The sequence below is a fragment of the Dipodomys merriami genome, unplaced genomic scaffold (assembly GCF_024711535.1).
Source record: "Dipodomys merriami isolate MVZ:Mamm:240054 unplaced genomic scaffold, mDipMer1.0.p SCAF_2, whole genome shotgun sequence".
In the NCBI taxonomy this organism is placed as follows: domain Eukaryota; kingdom Metazoa; phylum Chordata; class Mammalia; order Rodentia; family Heteromyidae; genus Dipodomys; species Dipodomys merriami.
This window is the reverse complement of record NW_027203381.1, coordinates 93,279,695-93,303,828: the sequence shown is the minus strand read 5'-3', so window position 1 is coordinate 93,303,828 and position 24,134 is coordinate 93,279,695. Positions and strand designations below refer to the sequence as shown.

General features: G+C 34.4%; 1 protein-coding gene across 2 annotated transcripts in view; it reads left to right on the top strand.

The window, feature by feature from the left end:
* The window catches only part of Epha3 (EPH receptor A3), a 321,384-nt gene extending 301,277 nt beyond the window's left edge, over nt 1–20,107 (top strand). For both annotated transcript variants that reach the window (XM_070030435.1, XM_070030434.1), the window contains exons 16-17: nt 8,380–8,535; nt 17,302–20,107. In XM_070030435.1, coding sequence (XP_069886536.1) covers nt 8,380–8,535; nt 17,302–17,407 — 262 coding nt within the window. In that variant the 3' untranslated portion in view covers nt 17,408–20,107. The remainder of the gene's footprint in view (nt 1–8,379; nt 8,536–17,301) is intronic.
* The last annotated feature ends 4,027 nt before the right edge of the window (nt 20,108–24,134 follow it).

Sequence of the window (24,134 nt, the reverse complement as noted above, 5' to 3'; positions counted from 1 at the left end):
CACTTTAACCTGTCAATATTACTACTTCCGTTTAAACAATCTAATAGCCTATGTTCACTTCTGGTGACTTCAGAAAAGAGAGGATTTCAAGAGGTGGAGGAACCTGTGGGTCCTCTTGCCTAGGATTTACCTTTATATTATGTATTAATTGAAGTATTGTCTGTCAACAAAACTTAAATTTTGATACCATCATTCTTCTACAAAGTGCCACATGCATCTTTTTAATTCCTTTTTAAATCTGATTTTTGTGGGTGTGCACATGCATGTTGATCCTTTTTAAGTATCTATTCCCATCTAAAACTGGAAGCCTTTTGAGAACGTCATTTCTCTTGTATTGTCAATAGATGTGCATGAAATATTCAATACACGAATCAATACTTTCTGACACCATTAGTAAAATTCATCTGAACAGAAAAACATTTTCAGAAAGGTCTAATAATTATCCTTTTGCATCACATTTATTTAAAAAACAGTTTCGGACTGAATAGATAAATTGTTAAAGAAATTGCTAAAATGTGGTAGAAGCTTAAAATATTTTTCTAAGCAAAATTTCCCATATGCCTTTCTATGTCATTTCAACTGCAAAAATATATTCCTCAATCCCATGACAGGAAACTCTTCCAATACTAATTTATACCTGTTAACAAGAATTTAAGATTCTAACACACTTCAATCAATATAGAGAATTATGTGTATTCACGGACCACAAAATGGTTTCTTTCTTTTTTTTTTTTTTTAGAAAAGTAACATTATTCTTAAAGTAATAATGTTTTCAGAGTCTTCCTGGATCTAATTACCTTTATGGTAAAATTTTAATTTATCCTATTGTATTGCCTAAGTAATTTTTAAAAGTAATTGCTTTAGGGAAAATAATTTATTTTAATACTATGACAGCTATTTTTTAGTATATCTCTTCACTCTTGGTCTCACTTGTGGTGACAATTTATAAAAGAATTATTCCAAGCTGGGAAGGTGGCTCAGTGGTAGAGAGCTTGCCTTGCATGCATGAGGCCCTGGGTTCAATCCTCAGCACCACATAAGCAGAAAAAGCCAGAAGTGGCACTGTGGCTCAAGTGGTAGAACACTAGCCTTGAGCTGAAGAGCTCAGGGACAGCATCCAGGCCCTGAGTTCCGGTCCTATGACTGGAAAAAAAAAAGAATTATTCCTTCAAAATCTGAAAGTGTCTGTATCTGGTTGAAGTGGGAGAGAAGAAAAACCAGATGGATAGGATATGCCAAAACATGCCAGAACAAAAACTCTTTTAGTTGTTTTAAGCAGTAATGAGAAGGGAAAGAAAACTTAACTGAATGAGATTTTACAATAACAAGATAAAACTTTAACAGGTTAAGAGAACTTTGTTCCAGAACAAAATAATCCCCAACACGTTGGATATGTCAAAATTACATTGCATTGTATATTTCTGATACTATTTAGGAGTTATTAAAAAGAAATTATGAGAAAAGATCCTTAGAGATGATCTGGTCAAGACTAAATGTTATTTCTAGAAATGCAAACATATCCATGAGGAAAATGGGAAAATATTCCAGGTTCTAAAATATTGTCCCAGTGGACTAGTCCTTTCTTTGAGAAGGAATAGATCTAAACATATCCACAGTGAAGAATGAGAAGATAGACTGGCTGAGCATTGGCAGCTCATACATGTAATCCTCATTCATTGACGGGCTAATATTGGGATGTTTGTGGTTCAAGTTTAAGTTCAGGCAGAAGAAATCATGAGTCCTACTCCTCAGGTCAAAGCTGGGCACAGTGGTTTATTCCTGCTTTCTTCACTATGATCAGGAAACCTTAGGCAGATTGTGTATGGTTGCATATAAAGTGAGGTCCTATCTCAAAAATAAATGTTGCTACCTACAACCTAGAACAATGAAATCAGAGAGAGACAGAGAAAGAGAGTAATGCAAATGGGGACCAGGGGGTCAAGTGCCACCAGGTCTTAGACCCTGAGCTCCTGTAAGTAAGCCTATTTATTTAGTTCAGTACAGGGAAGGTTGCTATAGGTGCATGCAGAACACAAGGTATCAATCTATCTTATGATTACAGTCATTAACATGAGGTATAGTTTGTGTGCATAATAAGAATTGACTCCCTTATTGCTTGGAGCAGAAGGAAGCTGTGAACATTTTCAAAACCCTCAACCATAACATAAAACATTTATTGTATTCCCAATGTCTCAAGCTTCATAGGGTCCAAACAACTCCAACTTAAACATTGTAAGATCCAGTCAACTGTGCCTCAGATGTCATGGAGTCCAGTTAATAGTAAGTTAGACATTTATTTTACCTTGTGTGTTTTGACCTTTCCAGGTCCAGTTCTCAGCCTTCTCAGGACTGATGAAGTGGCATTCCAAACTCTTAAGGTTTTCCTGGTCTCACAGCTCATCCTCAGAATTCCCTACAAGTAACTATCAAAATAACAGGGTTTGAGGTATGGCTAAATGTTAAGTGCCTCGTTAGCAAAAATGCAAGGCCTGAGCTCAATTCCCCTGTCCCATTAAAATTAATTAATTAAGATGGGACCTAATGGGACAGACCAGTCTTGTCATTTCAGCTACATGTGAAGCAGAGGTAGGAGGATGGCATTCCAAGAGCCACCCCGGCAAAAGCACAGACCCTAAGAAAAAACAAACCAACAAATGAATTAAAAGAAATTGAAAGCAAAACGTCTGGGGCATGGCTCAAATGGTAAAGTACATGCCTCTTTCCTAGAAAGCAAGCAGCCTTGAGTTCAATCCTGAGAACACACACAAAAAAAGTGATGATTTCAATAGTATAAGAAAAAACCTGAGTGATAGCAGAGGAAAAAAAAAAAGTGTGCAAATAAAGTTAAATAAATATTTTGAGCTATCATGACTAATAAGATACGCATTGTAAGATGCTGTATAGACATGTATTTCTATGTTTTTTATGTGTAGAACTGTGAGACCAACATGCTCTATGTTAAAAGTATGAAAGGTAGAGGGAGATAGATCTGTGAGACAGGTGAACACCTGGACACAATAAAACTAAGTTCATAAGAATCTGAAGTTTAAGCCAGGAGCTGGTGTCTCATGCCTATAATCCTAGCTGCTCCGGAGGCTGAGATCTGAGGATTGTGATTTAAAGCCAGTCCATCAGGAAAGTCTGTGAGACACTTATCTCCAATTAACCACCAGAAAACTAGAAGTGGTGGTGTGGCTCAAACTGGTAGAGAGCTAGTCTTGACCAAAAGGGCTCAGGGACAGTACCCAGGCCATGAGTTCAAGCCTCATGACCAACAAGAACAAAAAAAAAGAATCTGAAGGTTATGTATGGGGAGAAAAGAAAGCTATGTACATGTTGCCACATTTGATTTGATCCCATTTTGGAACTATAAACTTTTTTACTTTTCTAATTTTTTCTATTAAGGTCCTTATATATGGTGGATTACCAGGAGCAATTATTATAAATCATGGAGCATGGTTTTTCAGATAGGTTGTCATCCTCAACTTTAAGACTAAATTTGAGCCACTTCTTGCTATATTTGTCCTGTCTTGAAGTCCAAGGGTCTCACTGAAGCCTTAAAAGTTCTCAATCACTTAGTCCAGGCCAAAAACTGAAATTCCCAAAAGTGCAAAAGGCATAACTAGAGTGATGGAAAGTCTCTATTATGTATATATATATATATATATATATATATATGTATGTATGTATGTATGTATATATCCCCACTGAGGATTAGAGGCTCCTTGTAAGGCAGCTATGAACTCAATCAGTGCCAGTGGATGGGAGCCCTGTAAAGAAACAAACGTTGTTTATATCTGAAAACATCAACCCACTCACTAACTCCAATCTAGAAAGCAACATCGCAATTTAGAACTTTGGAAACAGAGTAGAAAATGTAAAGACTCTTAATCCATTGCATAAAAAAAAGAAAGAAAGAAAACTTTCGAAAAGGGATTAAAATAAACTTCATTATTAAAAGCTATTAGGAGCTAAGAAAAAAAATGAAGGAAAAGGAAGCTTTTAAATGAAGCATTGGAGAGTGCATTAAATCCTTTCCACAGAACTGTTTTGAAATGTTTTGATTTTTTTTTGGAGTGATAGGACATTTTAAGTGGTCGATTTATTTCTGGAGGATGAAAAGGAAAGAGATTATAAAATCTTGCTTTTGAGAAAGCAAGGGAAAAAAGATATATGTGATTATAATGTACACATATAATGGGGGTAAAAAGCGTCCCTTTCATTTTAAAAATTAGAGATTTTTTAAGAACTTTTACTGACAAGAAATGTACTAACTACATTGCTTATGTAACTGTTACCTCTCTGCACATCACCTTGAGAATAAAATAAAATTTAAAAAAGATGTTACTGATAGAAAAAGCTGCTAAGCAAATAAGTGAGTTACCAAAAAAAAGATACATTTGTGGGATTCCTACTACAGATCCAAAGAAGAGACTGATAGAAATAAAAGTAGAATTTTGGATACTAGGAACATGGGGCATGCCTCAGTAACTGGCACAGATTTTCATCTTTGAAATGTAGACAAATACTGTTCTAAGTGATGGGAATGATGAGCACACAACAGTGCAAATGAGCAATATGTTGCTGCATGGAGAATAAAAGATTGAAACCATGAAATTTATTATACATATGATACCTAAATTTCACTTTAAAGCAGGTAGAAGTTGCCTTACAATAGCAATTTTAGCCTATTTTGAAATACATTTTGTTTGATATATGGAAGAAATATGCCAGATTTGTATTAAAGAAAACTTTTGAGATAGTATTGTTACAATATTAGAATTTTTAAAAGAGATATTCAATTATGCTTATGATTAGAGTTAATATAAAAATAAAAAGTAATGAAAAAAGACTATTGTTATAGGTATTTATACATACATGTTTATAAATTTAGATAAGATATGAATTTGAGTATAGTTAAATTCCAGTATATACATAAAATAAAGTAAGTGAATAAATGGTTCTTAATCCACAGAATCTATACCATCTAAGAATTTATCAATAATACTATAAATTCATGGGATCCACATTCTTGGCACCAAAGGTAAATAATACATTCAAAATCTTCAGACTGAAATTCTTTAGTGCAAGCTATCTATTTTGTGATAAAGACTTTAATGGTATACTTAATATGATGATTTGCAGAGGTCATTACACATGGTGAATTAAAATGTTTTGTATATATATTTTCCACTGCATTGACTACTTCTAACTTTTAAAAGATTTTTAATAATCAGAAACATAGATAGGAAAAAATACAAATAACCCCATAATTTCTCCTGCTAATAGCAATTAAAAACGTTGGCTTAAGATCTTTGAATCTCCAAGAGTATGTAATATAAATCATTTCAGAAAGAGTTATTTAGACAAATATTTTATCCTTTATGATAAATCTGAGGACCATAAAGCAATCTACTTATTTCTCAAAATGACTTTGACCTCAAAATCTGAAACGGACAGGGTGATTTACTCACTGAACAAATATAATGCATGATGTTTTTTAGGGAAGCAAACATGCTAAGTATCCAGGAGATTTCTTCTATTTAAACCATATATTAAAATCAAAGTGATTTTTACTTCATTTACTTTTTTTATTTTTGAAGAAATAAAGAAAACTGAAATAAACATGATGACTTTATTTCTTTAGTGTGTCACTTTTGTACTAGTTTCCTGGTGAGAATAACATTGATTCAAAATGACATTAGTTACTAATGAAAGCTTGAATTTACTTAGTCTTGTATGCAAGGTCAAAGTCAACATGAATTTACTTTAAAATAAATAAATTGACAAGTATTAAATTTATGTCATGCAATATAGTGAGTAGTCAACATTTGCAATTAAAAATAAACTACAAAAAATATTGTATTGCATTCCCAGACAAGAAATAAAAGTAAATGTCATTACCTTTTGTGGCCTAGATTTAATATATTCCCTGAAACTAATTACAACAAATTAAAAAGTAATTATAGTGATCAGTGTTATTGATCTCTCCTTTTAGAATTCAGCGACATCTACTTATTCAGGAAATGTGCATCAATCATTAATACATGAAAATGAAGTCCTTTATAAAGAACAGTTACAAAAGGGAAGGCTATTCCTCAGTCCTAATGATTCAGAGTCTAAATGTTAAAATAAGGTCATTTTCAGAAGGTATTCTTGGCATTGTTAATTGACACTTGTTACCCCAGTACCTGGTGCTAATTGGTCTGTAACCATTTATGGCTAAGAATGAGATTGATAGGAAGAAAAATATGTATACCTCTTTAATGTCCATAAAAGAATAATTCACCCAAATACAAGGAGGGAGAGAGCAAGGCAGGAAAGTTATTTTTTGCTTCCCCTGAGCAAACATGTAATTTCCATGATTTCTTTTTAATGACTGCGGTCTGTGGCCAGTAGGCACTGATTTATGAAAAGCTGTAAAAGATCAGGTGGAACTCTGTAGGACATCATTTACAGCTGCACGGATTGAAACCTATCTAATTTGTCTAGTAAAAGTGTGAGCTCACGGTGCACATCACCCAGCCTATAAATTTCCCCTTCAGACCCAGTGTCTGGGGCTGGGGCTGAACAAAAAAATAAACGCCTCTGCCTGCAGCTGCTCAGAAAGCCCAGATTCCCTTGGTGCGCATGAAGAGACATCAGAGGCTCTTCGCAGTAAGAGACAAATTCCTATCCATTGATAAACTCTCCAGATGTCCTCTCAGAGGAGGAAAGGAACCAATTTTTATTTGAAATCCCCAGAGAAATCCTGGAAGTGGAAAAATGATACTTTGCAGGACTGGTTATTCTGAGGTCACTGACATCAAAATTAGGTTTTCTTTCTTTCTTCTTTTTTCCTCTTTTTCCTTGGTCTTGGTTGTACTTTGATCCAAGTAATAAACAGAAGAACTCAGTTGGGGTCACTCTAATCCCTAATCCACACGTCCTGTTCTATTTCAATTTATATATACTAATTTTTGCCAAACTCTTGTTATGTCTGGCCAACACGTTGAGTTTAAAACTACAAACTATTTGGAGTTAAGAAAAGAATATTCTGCATTGTGCTATTAAGCACACTTCATAAATATTCTGAATAAATGTCCTGAGGTTTGATTCTTTATACCCACAAACCCATAAATAAAGAAGTATTACTATTCATTGAACCAGGAGTCGACATTAGGGTTTGTGCTACAGCTACTGTTGACATGGAAAATATGAGGTGAATGTGTGTGTGTGTGTGTGTGTGTGTGTGTATGTGTGTGTGTGCACAAACGTGTGTGAAGAGTTTAACATCACATTGTCCTAATTGTAGGATTCAGTTCATTTTTCTCACAAACTTTTGTCATATACAATTTAAAAATATTTGTCACGGTTATTTACTGGTCAATAAACAATGAAGAAATGCAGTGTTATATGTAATGTGTCTATTGAAGACTACATTATTTAGAGGGGCTAAGTAATAATTCTCCAAAGAATATTTGTCCAGTTATTAACCAGTTCCAGTCAAAGAAGTTAGAGGTTACTGAGAACAGAAGCAAAACAAACAAAAACAAAAACCATAAAGTTAGTATACTAATAAGCTACTCTTTATTCAAGAAGAATGATAGTAACCTCCATTTCTTTTATATCATTTTTTTCCTTTTAATGAAACAGGACTCATGAGTGTTCCTAGATCTGAAATAGAGCCTGTAATTAAATAAAACAATCCTAGAGTCCCTCTTGTTAATGATGAATTGTGTTGTCAATATAAATCACAATTTCAATCCAGAGCTGAATAACTACAATTACATATGTGAGAGATTCACCACTCATTGGTGTCAAATATGCAAGAATTTATTATTCAACAGTTTTTGCATTTATTTTGCAATTCTTATGTTTAATCACAAGTGTAGCACTATTTACATCTGTGCTGCTTACAATCCTACTATAAATGTAGCTTAGATTGTTCACAGTAGTCTATAGACAGCAATCTAAACAGTGTCAATGAACAAATACCCCGTGGATAGAACTTAAAGTTGAAACTGAACCCATTAATAAGACAGTAAAGTATGTGGTGTGCCATACCTCTATAACAATGCCTTAACTTACCACCATCTTTAGTGATACTAAACACATTATACAAAGAGTGTGTGGGTGTATTTATGCTATACACTGACAAAATTTCAAAAACATTAAAAGTAGTTCAGAGTGAAGAAGGAACCCTCAGACAAAGTGATTGTAATCTTCTTCCATATTGTTGGCTTAAAAAAAATGAAGTTTTCCTAGAAGATCAGTTCTAGGAATAAACATGAGCACCACGTGGATTTTGGAAGGTCTCACTGATGTCAGGTCAAGGTGATACATGGCATCTCTGCTAACTCCTGATCTCTCTCCTTTTTGTGCTTTCTCTGCCCACAGGCCATCAAACCTTCTCCTGGACCAAAGCAACATCGATATCGCTACCTTCCGCTCAACAGGTGATTGGCTCAATGGTGTTCGGACGGCACACTGCAAAGAAATCTTCACAGGCGTGGAATACAGCTCTTGTGACACCATCGCCAAGATTTCCACAGAGTAAGAAAAAACAAGATACTATTGCAAGCAATGATAGATTATGAACTCTCTGCAAGCCCTAGCTGGTTTAATGAGTGTGTTCTATGTGTCAATCACACTTCTGAATGAATTCACCCTGGATATTTCAGTAACCAAATCTTCTTCGTTTGTTTTGTGGTGTCTTACTCTCTTATGACAAAACCTACAAACAGGTGTCTTTACGGACACTATATTTTGAAATACACTAATGCGCACACCCTTATGGGCACCCATATGCTAAGCCCCAATTTATTTATTTATTTATTATTTATTTATTTATTTATATATTTATTTATTATTTAGTTAGTTCGTTAGTTAGTTAGTTTTATTTTTTTGTTGGTCACGGGGCTTGAACTCTGGGCCTGATCTCTGTCCCTCAGCTCTTCAGCTCAAGGCGAGCATTCTACCACTTGAGCCACAGCGCCACTTCCGGTTAGAGATAAGACTTCCAAGGACTTTTCTGCCCGGCTTTGAATCATGATCCCCAGATCTCAGCCTCCTGAGTAGCTAGTATTACAGGCATGAGGCACCGGTGTCTGGCTCTAAGCCCCAGTTTTTAAAACATAATTAGACATGGCATATATTCCTGATGTTTGATTTTTTTTTCAAAACCAGGTTTAGTTCAGGTTTTAGATTTGACCTATGTCTCTAGCTATTTTTGAGATAGGGTCTTGTTTTTTTTTTCCTAAGCCAGCCCGGACCATGATTCTTCTATTTACATTTCCTCTATAGCTTTTATGACAGGTGTACACCACTGAAGCACCCAACTATTGATTGAGAGGGGTTAACATGAACTCTTCCCCTCACCATGATGGCTTCAAACCACAATCTTCACAAACTTTGTCTTACAAGCATCTAGGATTATAAGCATGAGCCACTGGTGCCTGGCTATTTTCTGTTACGTTTTTACAAAAGCTTCACTTGTGCAAATACAAAATTTGAGATGTGAGTGAAATAATCTGGAATACAGAGAAACATGTTGAAAAAAATCTAAAACTTACTTTCCCACCTACGAAATAAGTATTTTACGTCATGGTTCCTGTGTCTTTTCTGTAAAATATAACATGTTATGTGTAAAGGCTAAAGATAAGAAATGTTTGTGATTTTTTTTCTTGAAAGGTTGACAGTTGGGCTAGATAATATATATCAAAACAATAATGTATGGGTTCATGTGTAAAATATAATAATAATCAAGTATATTATGCTATATTTCTTAGACAATGGTCATTTGTTAACAGGATCCTGTTTATTTGAAATGACCCTAGACTTAAGGGCATTTTATAAAGAATCAAGTGACTAGTCATGGAAATTAGCCTCTATCCACAAGATATCTTTTTTGGCAACTGAAAAGTAAGGAGTTGAACTCATACATCACCTATCTGGGAATGAGGCCCAATTGACTTCATTCTTCCTGCATGACCATTTCTGTATTCCCATGTGCCTGGCCAAATTTGTCTTTTTCTCAACTCTAAGGCACAATTGCACTCAGATGATCAGGGATCACCACTTTTAATTTTAAGTCCCCAGAAGAGAAACTAGGACTGGTTCAGTTCCACTTCTAGATTGGCACCACTAAAAATATAAACTTGTTATTATTTGTCACTTCTATTCAAAGAAAGTGAGGTGGCATTAGTTCTAGGACATTTTCCTGATAGTAATAGGGAAAATTCTCCCAAAGAACAGTGTTTGTGCTGAACGGATACAACAGAAGTTGTTCAGAATATTGCAGCCTGCACCATCTTTGTTTTTCTGCTTCTACTCTTTGTTCCATTACTTCTTCTAACTTCCTTTAAGTCTTATGCCCTCCAACTAACATTTGACTATATTAATATGATTGAATATGTAAAGCATTTTTTCACTTGTGAGTTATTAAAAAAAGCCATTTCATTTCTGTAGAGAAAAAAACAAACCAGATATCAAAAAGGAGTGTTCAGTATAAATATGTAAAATTAAAAATGTATAATTAATATATGTATTACAATTAAAATATTTTAAATTATAAAGTTATTAATTCATGATATAACTTCCAATCAAAAATATGTTAAACTACAAAAGGACCTTCAGGAAGAGTTTATTGCCAGCTGAAGAGGTGAACTTAGAAAATAAGTTCCATAGTCTATTTAATATGCACTGATTTCTTGTTTAAAGTAAGAGTTAACATTAATTGACTAGATTTTTAACTTATTAAGTTTATGTTGATTGGACACAGTCACAGGATATATTCATCAATTCAAACATTTTTATACATCCTTATTTCAGTAATATAAATAGGGTTGTGATAGGCAAGACACTTGATTTAAAACACAAAACCATAACAAAGAATAAGCATGACTTTGAAAATACCCACACCCTTGCCAGACTTTTAAAGGCAGAGTTATGCAAATGTTTATTCTCAGTAAAATATCCACACTCAGTGCTATTAAATAGAAAAACACTACATTGACATGGATGATACATCGCACTGTTCATAAAATGAACTGCAAGTGTATAATTTAAATACAGTCATCTGTAGATGTGGCAAGAAAGCTGCTCGAAAAAGGTGAAATGACAACATTTGTTAACTTCCAAGTTAGTATTATATTTGTGTTCGCAACTTTGTGTTGAACACAAACCTCCTTTTGGCTGAGCAGACTATTTCACTTCATTATTACTTTCATTTGTGCAATCTGCAAGTATGTATCCAAGGTGAGATCCAAGTTTTTCCTAACAGACCAGGTTCTTTCAGCTTTGTCTTTTACACTGGGCTGCATGGTGTTACATACCACAGGATTCCATGGCTCACAATGTTCTTTCTTCTCTTTCTGTTCAGTTTAGATATACTATAAGATTAGCATCTATTCCCTCAAAACTCCTTGAAATAAATTACTTCCTTAGTTGGGACACCACAGTGTCTTGCACTTTATGTCCTGAGTTTGTAATGCAAAGCTGAGGATTTATAAAATGTTTTGAATATTTTCAGAGTGTCTGCTTTGAGTTCAAGGTCTTTGATCCATTTGGAGTTGATTCTGGTGCAGGGTGATATATAAGGATCTAGCTTTAGTTTTCTACATGTAGTTAACCAATTTTGCCAGCACCATTTACTGAAGAGGCTGTCTTTCTTCCATTCTATTGTTTTAGCTTCCTTATCGAAGATTAGATGGCTATAGGTCTGTAGGTTCATTTCTGGGTTTTCAATTCTATTCCATTGGTCCTGAGGTCTGTTCTTATGCCAATACCAAGCTGTTTTGATTACTATGGCTTTATAGTAGAGTTTGAAATTTGGTATTGATATTCCTCCAGCAGTGTTCTTTCCGTTGAGGAGCGTTTTTGCTATTCGGGGTCTTTTATTGTTCCATATGAATTTTTGGATTGCCTCCTCTATTTCCTTGAAGAATGAGGGTGGAATTTTGATAGGTATCGCGTTGAATTTGTAGATAGCCTTGGGAAGTATTGCCATTTTCACGATGTTAATCTTGCCAATCCAGGAGCATGGGAGGTTTTGCCATTTTTTAAGTTCTGTGTTGATTTCCTTTTTCAAGATTTTAAAGTTTTCATCATAGAGGTCCTTCACTTCTTTGGTTAAGTTATTCTATGCCTCCATCAGAAAGAATGACATTTCCCCATTTGTTAGGAAATGGAAAGGTTTGGAAAAAATTATATTAAGTGAAGTAAGCCAGGCTCAAAGAAGCATAGGTCCCATGGTTTCCCTTATTTGCAATATCTAGTATAGGTATGAGTCAAGCGGAAAAGGCCAGATAATGTGATGTTAGGAAAATGAACCCTTAAATATGTATTTTAATGTTTTCGTTTCTTTCATGCATGTGTTTCTAATGCATTTATAAGATTATTTCTTTGTTGCTTTGTATGTCCCTCCCCCACAGTGTAACCCCCGCTTTCACTATATTTGATGTCAGTATATCATGTGGAGGAGATGGGGACAAACAAGTCGTTTAAGGATTCAGGTGGACCTGTTGCAACAATGAGAAGTACAAAATGTCATGTCAAAACCAGCTTTACAATTTCGGTGTGGGGGGGGGGAGGGGGGTATAATTGGGTGGGGGGAGGGGGGTAAAATTGGGTGGGGGGAGGGGGGAGGCAGGGAAGGGAAGTGAAGGGTAAACAAAGGAGGAGGCTGCAATGCTTGGTAAGAAATGTATGCATTATCCTGCCCATGTAATTGTAGCCCCTCTGTACAGTATGTTCTCAAATAAAATAAAATACAATTTAAAAAAAAAAAAAAAAACTAAGCCACATTCCCAGCCTAATTTTTGATAACATATTTTAATAAAATATTTTTTCTAACAAAAAAAAAAAATGTTTTGAATAAGCTAATATATTAAGTAGCATTTTCACATCAAGTTCTATAATATATTTAGCTACCTATTTCTTTTGTTGTATGTTTTTATTGTAAAAATGCTGTACAGAGGGGTTACAGTTACATGACCAAGGTAATGAGTACATTTCCTATTGAGCATTGTTGCCTCCTCCTTTGTTTTCCCCCTACTATCCCTTCCCTCCCACCTCCACAACTACCTATTTTGTATCATTTTTTTTCTTTTTTTGTTCTTAGACACATTCTTTGAACTTATTCCAGTCTCTTTTCTTTCTGGCATTCTCCCTCAATTCAAAATGATTCACTTGACCAAATACTCTAGAGATTATTATAGAATACATAGATACCTATTTTTTCTTTTATTCCTTTTCAAACTATTGCATTACAATAAAAGCCAGTAGAGTTTTCCCCTCATTAATTAATCTATTAATTAATCAATTAGTCTATTTGTAAATTCAGAATGTTGGTGAAATACAAGCTACTCAAATCATCCAAATTTCAAATGAATCCCAGAAAATACATAGTTTTCTTCAATAAATATAGTATTGTCTGGTGGATTTTGAAAGGTTAGTAAGGAAAGGAGAGAGAAATGGAAAGGGCATAGTATCTGGGATTGTGAAAGCTGAAGAGAAAATTAAATGTGTGGGATGAATATGAAGTAGGTTAATTGTTACATGCCATTATCTTGCACCTTTAAATGCCATTTTCAAAGTGTCATCACCTGACCCTTGCCTCTAAGGTAGCAGATAACACATTAACCTCTACACTCTATCTGGAGTTGCTCTTTAGTCTTGAACTTTTCTATCCCTCTTTTGTGGAGGATAATCAAAATGAAATGAGCACACAGTATGTGTTCTTGAGACTGGCAGTTGGATAGACCTATTTTGAATGTAACAGAATGCTAGGTAAAAATCGGGGGCAGCAGCGAGTAAAGGGTACATAAAGACAAGCAAGAGATAAATACAAAGAATAATTCCTTTGTATTTTTCAAATGATGAAGCCTCCCCATTAAACAAAAATATATATGTTTCCTTATTGTTTTTTCAGGGTGTGAGACAGCTTTATTCTGATTTTCTAAACAGTATATTTGAGAGATTTTTAAAGTATGTCACAACTTGGAATGTGATCTTGGAGTTTCTGATGTTTACTTTCCTTCCACTTGAGGATGAATGCTTCAGTTTAGAAAAGGAAGTCAGAGCCAAGCATCAAGATCATCAATCAGACAGTGAACTTACATTTTTCAAACAACTCAGGAAATTACCATACAACTTTGGAATATTTTTCTGCATTCTATGACTACCATTTTTAACCATTTGTACAGAAGAGGAAAAGGAAAAGACAAAATAAAATCCCATATCATAAAACACAACATAGAATTGAAATAAAATATAAAAATGGAGAGAATCTATCAGTTTACATACCTGCATTTTGTATAACTTTATTTTTTCTGGTTGTACATTCAAGTAAATAATTTACATATCAAGCTAATAATTTGCCATAGTTTTATAATGACTTACTATATTTGGGAAATGAATGGGAAAAGAAATATAAGTTTTACAATTTAAAGACAGACATAAAAATGATGTTGCAATGCAAACATTTCTAATTGAGAGATCAACATGAGTAGCATACATTTCTGTAAGTGAAGGCTTTCAAAATCCGCAGTGATTCAGAAGTGGTGAGGCTGGTACACTGTACATTTTACTAGTTTTTCCTAGGAAAGGAAAGAAAGCTCAAGCATGCAGTCAGAGAAGACCTTGGAAAAAATCCAAGTTTCTTTATAAAAGTTATCAGCATCAAGGAAAATCCTACATCATCAGGAATTTGATTCTCCATGCAGATGACAGAGATGCTGAATAGTCTTGGCTAATATTATTGAGCTGATGTTAAGGAACATGTATATTGTTTCTCAAATATTTAAATAGTTTGTTTTTTACACCCCTTCATTACTTTGGAACCGACTAGGAGCTCAAATCATCCATTTTGATGTAATTGAACTCCCAGTGTTTCTTTTCTTTACTTGTAGTACTAAAGAATCATTCCATGGGTATGTTTGTTGAGTGGGTTATCACACACACGCACACACACACACACACACACACACACACACACACACACAAACACACACACGCGCGTGCGCGCGCACGCATGCATGCATGCACATATGTGCTCTTTGTTCTTAAATTCTCAATTTGCTCGAATTCCCTTTTGCCAAATGGTGCTTTGCTCTTTTGTACATTTATCTTCTTAGTAACTAAGAATTGAGGTCTGTTGAATGTAAGCTATTGTTCATGGTACTATTGCTTAGTGGAGCTCAAAATTTAACAAGAATCACTTTTCATGTGGTTGTTTAACTTGTCATTTGACAAAGTAGAGAATAAAGAAAATAAATTAGAAAGTAATACCTTGCTTAAGGACAGAAAAGGAAAATGCCAAGTGCAGGAAAAAGGAAGCATAAAAAGAGTTTACAATATTACTCAGGAAGTTGTTGGTAATATAGAAACAAACTTGTGTAAAGACCCAAAAAGAGGTGATCATGTGAAGATGTAACATGAAACAAGAATGTGCAATTTATAATACACACGTTTGGTTAAGTCTTTCACCTTAAAAAATATTGCCTATATTTGAATAATCTGCATTTTCATGCCTAATGACTGAGTTTATACTACTTTTTAATTAATAGAGATATGTCCTCACCAATTATTTTCTATTTTGAAAGTATTTTTTACTTTAAAGATATTGTTCCTCTTCTCTGTGGTTGCACAAATTTAAAATCTGATGAAAACAGCAATTTCATTATACTATCTAATTCTGTGGGCCATTTAGCAGAGTTCAGTAGGTGAGTCTGTATTGACCAGTGTTAATATTATGGAAGCTTTCAGAGAACAAATGGCCTAATCTGTTCTGGAGAGATGGAACTGCTTTCATTTCAATGTCTGGCTTATGCAGATGACTGCCCATCTGGTCTGAGCTAGGCTATAGACAAGTTTTATACCAGGCATCTCTCAAGCTATATTCTTTGGACCAACAGAAATGTATCATCAGAGATGTTTCAAGAAATAAGAAGTTGAACCCTTTAACTGCTTAATACCTGAAAATAAAAAGAAAAGCAATATAATACCACCTTTTACTTCCAAACTTTTTTAGTCAAAACAGTCCACAAGCTATTCCTGATTTAATAAAGTCCCACAAAAAAATGTGTGCCTGTCTATGTTCATTTAGCTAAGAACTAAAAAAATGGATCAGACCACTATTACAAATTATCACAAATATATTAGTTTAAATATTGGAGGTTTATTCTTACCAGTTCTGGAGGCAGAGATTTGATATCAATAGGTTGGCAAGGGTACATACATTTCTTGCTAGTAAAGAGTTAAGAAAGTTTTCTTACCTCTTCTAGCTCTTAGTAAATACTGATAGTTATGGCAATTATACTGCACATCTTACATAAATCTTGTCTGTGTTACTGTGTGGTCTTTGCTGTTTCCTATAAGGGAGCTACCATGTGATTTAGGATCTTAAAGTAATTAGATAAAAATGGATCCAATTCCAAATGAGGTTATGTTTTAAAGTTTGGGGAAGATGATATTAATCCACTACACTATCATATTCTCCCACAAGACATAGAGAGACCAGCATATAAAACATGTGAATGGTTCAAAGATCAGAAACTTCTCTTATCTCTAACTTTATATGCTTCCATCAGAAAGAATGACATTGCCCCATTTGTAAAGAAGTGGAAAGACTTGGAAAAATTATATTAATTGATGTAAGCCAGGCCCAAAAAACATAGATCACATGATTTCCCTCATTTGTAATAATTAGTATATGTCTAGGATAGTCCTAGCAGAAGATCATAATAGTTCAATATTTATGTACATATAACCATGTAAGATGATGCAAAGTGAAATGAACTCTAAGATAATGGAAACAAGAGGTTTAGAGGTTTTTCTTTGTTGTTGTTTTTAATGTACTATGTGATTTCTTTTTTCTTTTGTATGTTTTTTCTCTATGGTTTATTCCCTGTTGTCACTGATTTTGACTTTTTACCAAAAATCAATACCTGGGTATTGTATATACATTTATCTGAATTAGGGAAGAGAAGGGGAACAACAAAATGGTGAGACAAAGTACAAAGGGTGAACCAATACAGCAACGATACTCACAAGACACCATGCTGGAAATGAACCGTACAACTTGGGGTTATTGGAAAGGAGGGAAAGTGGGTGAAAATGAGGAAAAGGGTAAGAAGTTTGACAAGAAATGTACTCACTACCTTATGTATATAATAGTAACCCCTCTGTACATCACCTTGACAATAAAAAAATCAATAACTTAGGTGCAAAGCACCTAGTCATGTGTTACTAATTAAAAATATTTTGCATGTACACTACCTATGAAAGCATGATTCTCATTGTATGTTCTCATTCTTACAGTGACATGAAGAAGGTTGGTGTTACTGTTGTTGGGCCACAGAAGAAGGTCATCAGTAGCATTAAAGCTCTAGAAACACAATCCAAGAATGGTCCAGTTCCAGTGTAAAGTACTGGAGGAAGCGGTGGCTATGGATGATGGTGCATCCTTTAATGGGCTAATGAGATTTGGGAAAGACCAGTGGAAGTTCCAAGTCCAATAAGACACTCAGCTATGAGTACAAATGCCTTAACGTGAAATTGAAAAACTCTTTATTTTCCCCTGTTATTTAGTGGATGAGTGGGTGGGTGGGTGTATTTCATTTTGTAATTGCTTTAAAAATGTATTAGTTGATGAATTAAATTAAAGTTTTTCAACTCAAAATGGTGAAGAACTAGCATCGAGCCATTGATCAGAGAGGATCATAGAAGCAAAACAAGAAAACAAAATGGACATAATAGCGTGTTCAGGATAACCACAAATTAAAAGACTTGTGATATTTTTATACGCAAAAGAAATCTGTAACAGGTATTTTGTTTCTTTAAAAGTGAGCAAAATAGAGGACTTTATACCTCAAACTATCTGGCCATATTTACTACCTTTTCATTGTATTAGTCTTATTTTTTAATCTATGTTTAAAGCATATAGAGATAAAGTTTGTAGTTGGTTGAGTACTACACATCTTAAAATTGTTAGCTTCTTTAAGTGTATCATGTAAAATGTGTTTTAATTTTTGAAAAAAAGTTATGTATTTATTTCCTTTTGAATTTTTATTGTTTTATATTTATGCCTTGTTGATTTAATTTGGAGTTAACAGCCAAGTGCCAAATGCTTTCTCAAGTTCAGCAGTAGGAAACATTAATAAGACACACAGAATGATGTTTCCTTCTAGATTTTAGTGAATCATTTACTATTATGTCATTAAAACATGACATATTTTTCCTATTCATATGGCAACAAACTCTCCCAGTCTAAATTATCTCATTTATGTTTGTCTCTGCATGTCCTACAAACTATATGTTCCTAAAGAGTGTAATATCCTCATTTGTACATGATGGATTTTTAACCAGTGATATGGCAACTGCATTAGAGCTCCTAAAATAGTTACACTGGAAAGAATTGATATGTTCCATAGGATGTTGCATTAACTGAACAGCAGATAGGTCAATGCATGAGTCAAATATAACTTACTGACTTTGAAAAGTCACCTAATAGCTTTGATTTAAATTGCTGAATTGTTTATGGGTAATGATGAAAGCTAAATCACTCATCCACAACACTGAAGTTTATGTCAATTAATTAAACATCTTGATCACCAATATCAGGTATCATTGTCCACAGGAGTCTTCCACATCAACACAACTATTGTAATTTTGGTGTACAGTATATTATCTGGTGTATAAGCCTTGGAATTCATTGTGTTTAGTGAGCATACCATGTTTGCAATAGCTACTCAATTAGCAAATGACTCAAAATGTGTAGACATTGGAAATTTGTCTTATTGCAGGGATTTAGACTTGCCAACATATAAAGGACAACGCTGGGCATGTTCATTAATACTTCAAACAATGCACCTGGTGGAGATGTAACTGTTAATACATTCTGAAGCAACACAGATAATCTTCATCCTGATGTGATCATGTCATGGATATAAAATATGCATGCCATTAAATGCATATTTCTGGATAATATAATGCTGCAACATTTATATTCATGCACAAAAATGGTCAGTAACGAAATACAGCTCCCAGTCACAGGTCAAAACTCACAAGTGCTAACCTATTATAGGGTTAGTATAAGATGATATGGTTGTATTCTTTCAGACATAAGAATGTTTCCCAAATCTGGACACTTCCTAGAGTCAAATCATACTAGTAAAATTAAGCTTTTTTAAAGCCATAAGGGATTATGAAATTAATCACAAACTTCATGTATTCATACTAGAAATCACTAGAAAATCTTGTAGTGAAATATTTTCTGTTTTGAAACGTTAAATGGAGATTCAGCTTTATTTTTTATCTCATTCTTCCCCACCCCAGACTGGCAGTTAATTTCTTAAATACTTGTCTGGGTATGCTCAACAGAATCATAAATTTCATAACCAGTAAAGGTTAAGATTGTCAAATCTATTTCACTCATTTTGGCTGTTCTTTGTTGTTGTTGTTGTTGGAAAGTGGAGGCTGTACACACAGTATAATTGCTCTTTTTTTCAATATTTTTCTACCTGACCTCTTTTAGAGTTACTTTACATGATTCTTACCCTGTATATATGTAAACATAACAGTGTACGATTCCTAACTGTGGAGTAGAGGTACTAGAATATCTAGCTTGTGGCCATCTCTTTGTACAGAAACTGCATTGATGTTCAATAAACAAAGTTTTACAACTCCTTCTAAATATATGTACCATATAATCTGTTTGTATCTTAAACCTGATTTATACATATTATTTATTTCTGATAACACACCCAATTTATGCTGTATTAAATACCTATTAAGCCATGTACAAATGTGATATGATTGGCAATATATGTTCAGTATGAGCTTGAGTTTTCAAAACATCATTCATTTAGTTTATGTTGTACAATGTAGATGGCCTCTTACTAATGTAAAGTGATTTGTAGTGGAAGCATTTATATTTTTATAATAAACATAATGAAAATATTTTTACAGATTGGAATACAGAACTGGTCCTTGAAGCTTTTTTATACATTAAATACATTTTGTTTTAAATAGTAAAATATTGAAATTTATATAAGGTGCAAATAATATACTTCAATTATTTTTTCCATGAGTGAGGATGATTCATGCTGTATAATTCAATTTTTTTGGTCCAAGTCTCATTCCCCACATATAGAAAAATGATCAATACATGTGATCTTCATAGTTAATAAATGCTAACTATATTAAGCCATTCTCTGTTGATTACTAGTCTGAAATTTTAAATATATAAGCCTCAGGGGAAAATCAAACTGTTGGCCCACATGTCTATCCACAAAATGTCAGATCAAGCCAACATGGAACCAGAAGTTCAGACAATGTCTCACTACTCTGTCGCTATTCCCCTTTCTCCCTCACCCTGTTTTCTTCCATCTGAAAGTAAACATGTTAAGGGTAAGAATGTTAACAGCTCCTATTATTTTGCAAACTTCAAATGTTGACACTTTGAAAATACTGTTTTAGTAAGTATAATTTTACATTGTATTTCCTATGAAATAATTATTGCACCTCAAATGTTGAAACAGATTTTGCGGCCTTGTATTGGATCACAAGCCCCAGTTGAATAATTTTGAGCAGAATAGTGTACTACTCAGATTGCAAATCATGGATGGGGAAGTGATGCATGCAGCATTGATTACAGGTGTCAGAGGGTCAGGTACCAAATAAAGAATATTTGTTATGAAAAAAGGTAAGGAATTCTGCATTAGCAAATAAGTGAAAATGAACAATAAGTAATCTCAATTACAAATTACATACTAAAACACACTCGATTTTTCATATAAAGTGGAAGTCTTGTCATTTGCAGTCCAATTAAAGAAAATGATTTATAGGACGTTAAAAACGCTAACTGACAATACAAACAAAATAAATGACCAAGCTTCCTGTAGAGATAGAAGCAATACGGAAGAGATTGTAAAACAGGTTGTATTTCGGAGAGCAGATTCCAGTTTGCTGTGAGAAACAAATGGTGTTCAATTATGTTACTTGGAAAAGACAATGTTTTAAAACTAAGAGAAAGCAGTGAAGAGAAATGTATTTACTTATTCAGTAAGCATATTAACAGATACTACATCTATAAGAGTCTGTCTCTGTCTCTCTGCCTCACCCTATCTCAGCCTCTTCAGTACTAAGATTACATGGATACACAGCCACTCCCTGCTGCATCTATGTACTTTACTAGCACCACATATTTTTTATTAAATCACTTGCAATAATTTGTGAAAAATTATCACCCCTTTTTAATAGATGGGGAACTCCAGGCTCAAAATGTTCAATCACATTCATTTAAAAGAATAGATTAGCATGTTATGAAAGGGAATATTTCAAGTAAGTAATTTCTAATTCTGCTTTCTTTCATACTGTGGAGACTGTATTTCCTGAAATGTTCTGAGAATAGCTCTGAGAATTTTTATAGTTTGCACTTTGGAAACTCAGTTGGTTTTAAGTTCAATAAACTATATAATGTTAAATTCTGTTCTAATATAAAACTGTATCATTTCCCTACAATCATAATGAAAAGAGTGCAAAAGAATAGAAATCATATAAACATACATAAGAAGAGGAGAGACAAATAAAATTTACTAATTTGAGAATATTTTTGAAATGTGAGAATTAAAAAAAAATATTTGTGCCAATACTGGGGGTTGAACTGAAGGCCTGAAAGTCTCACCTGACTTTTTCACTCAAGGCTGTCATTCTACCATTAAGTCATACATTATTTTCTGATATTTTCTGCTTAATTGGAAATAAAAGTTTATCTGATGTGTCTTCCTATGCTGGTATTAAATTGTGATCTTTAGGCCTCAGGTTCCTTGAGTAGATAAGATTATAGATAAGAGCTACAAGTGCCAGGCATAAAGAATCTTCTTCAGGAATAAAATAGAGGTCATAAAAGCTTTTGAAAATGATGTCATCTTATTAGAAGTCAGAATTAAGGCAAACTGTGTTTGATATCATGAATTTGCTAAACTTACATTGTTAGACAATTATAGTAAGTTGATCTGATTCTGAGAGTATAGAAAAAATAATCCCCAGGCAAAAAGACTATGGAAAGTTCACATCTCTGATGAATGTACAGTCTATATACTTTATCTCATACATACACACATACACTCGCATACACACACACACAAATTTGTCTAGGACCACATATTTTCAAATAATGCTAGGTCCTGTCATACTTAAGTGCCAAAATCTCATCAAAAAGAAAGAATGAAAAATATAGCCTTTAGTGCAGACTCATCTAAGGCGATTTTTTTTCTTAAGTGATGCCTGCAATGACTTAAGGTCTATACTCTTCTCCAAAGTATAGAAGGCAGTAAAATAGTGAAACAAAACAGATGATGGTGGGAGGTGAATTATTGAGGGGATAGAGCACTCTTCTCATTCTATTGGCTAGTACTCAATCACACTGTGGTACTTAACTACAGGTGAATATGGAAAAAGGAATCTAATAGTGTGACAATGTTGAATAAAAGTTTAAGAATTTCATTTAGCTATCTCTACTACTGTATGACCTTTATGGCCTCTACTGTTTTTCCTTACATGTGTAATGTGTAATACGGTAGGTAGCAAAAGATTTGCTGAAGACACATGCCTTGCTGACTGCAATCACTTCTTATTCTCTACAGGCAATCATTTTGAACTTTTTTTCTGTAAATGACATGAATCTAATACTTTAACTAGTACTGCCTGTCTCAGCTATGGGACTGCCCTGGTCAGATCTCCTTTCAAGAGGGCCTAGTGCAAGAAGTTAGCTGTCAACTGTGAACTGCTGTACTTGCAAAATCCCCAGCAGTTTTCACCAGGCCACATTTCATCATGCTTGATCCCAGTCAGTGACTCAGCACAGTGGGTGTACTGGAGAGGACCCACTTCTCAAATGATCATGACCTTTAACAAACATCCATCTTGTTCTGATTATCCTGGCTGAGACTTGTCCCAGAATGAACTGTGATCTGAGCTCCTGCCTATCCAATCATTCTTCCTTCACTAGCTTGCTTCATAGGGATTTTAGCATATGTATGTCCTATATAAAACAAACATAAAAACATATAAAGACTTTATAAACAATAGTCATTCACAGTCCTGGCAAATAGGAAGTTCAAGGTCAAGACATCAGTACTTAGAGTCTGGGGAAGTCCTTCACTTCAAGACGGAGTGAATACTTTGTGTACACATGGAGGCAGGAAAGAGGGGAGAACAAAAAGGGTCTCAGCTATCTCTTTCCAGCCCTTTTATAAGGCAGAGCCTTCAGATCTTTACCACTGGCTCAAATGTCTGTCCTTCCAATACCACCAATATGAGAATAAACCCTGAACACATTTTTTTTTGAGAAAATCAAATCACACAAATAGAAGTCAGATTGTGCTTTGTTTAGTGGAACAGTAATTAAACCTCATTAAAATGCATGCTTCAGCATGAGTGCTGTAGTATTTGGGCTATGCCCTAAGTATTTTTTGTTTGGTAGATAGGATTCCACTAATTTTTTCTAGGCTAGCCTCCCTCCTGTGATTCTCCTACCACCTGCGTAGCAGGTATTATAGGCATGAGCCACCAAGACTGCCTTTCAGATCTGAATTTTAATCTGAAAGTTCTCTCTGCTTTCTCGAACTCCCTGTCCTAATGTTTCATAGACATGTCTAACAAAAAGAGGCTTGCAAGTCTACTTTTTGTATCTTCTTCTTGAAGATCCTAAAGGAAGACCACTTTGAAGTCAACTGGCCTGGCAACTGGGATGCTATATTTTATTCTCCACTTTATCTACCATTAAGTGCCTTACATATGAATTATACTTACTTCTGTCCCTTTGCTTTATTGCCCTTCCCCCAATCTCTGCTGAGCCCTCATTAACTTGTCTGGATTTCTGTAGGAATCTCCTAAATTAGGCTGTCTCACACTCCAGTCCTGATATCTCCAACACATTCTTCCGTGTACAGCCCAACTAATGCAGGGAAGTGAATTTAATTTTGTAGCTTCTCCTCAGGAGACCCACAAACTCAAATACCTCACGGGCCTGGCAGGTTACACAAACACATGCAGCAAATGAAGACTGTGGTGAGCCATTAAAACACCTTTCCTTCCTCTAAAACCGACTGAGGTACAAAGCACACCAATTTAATGTGAATTCAAATATT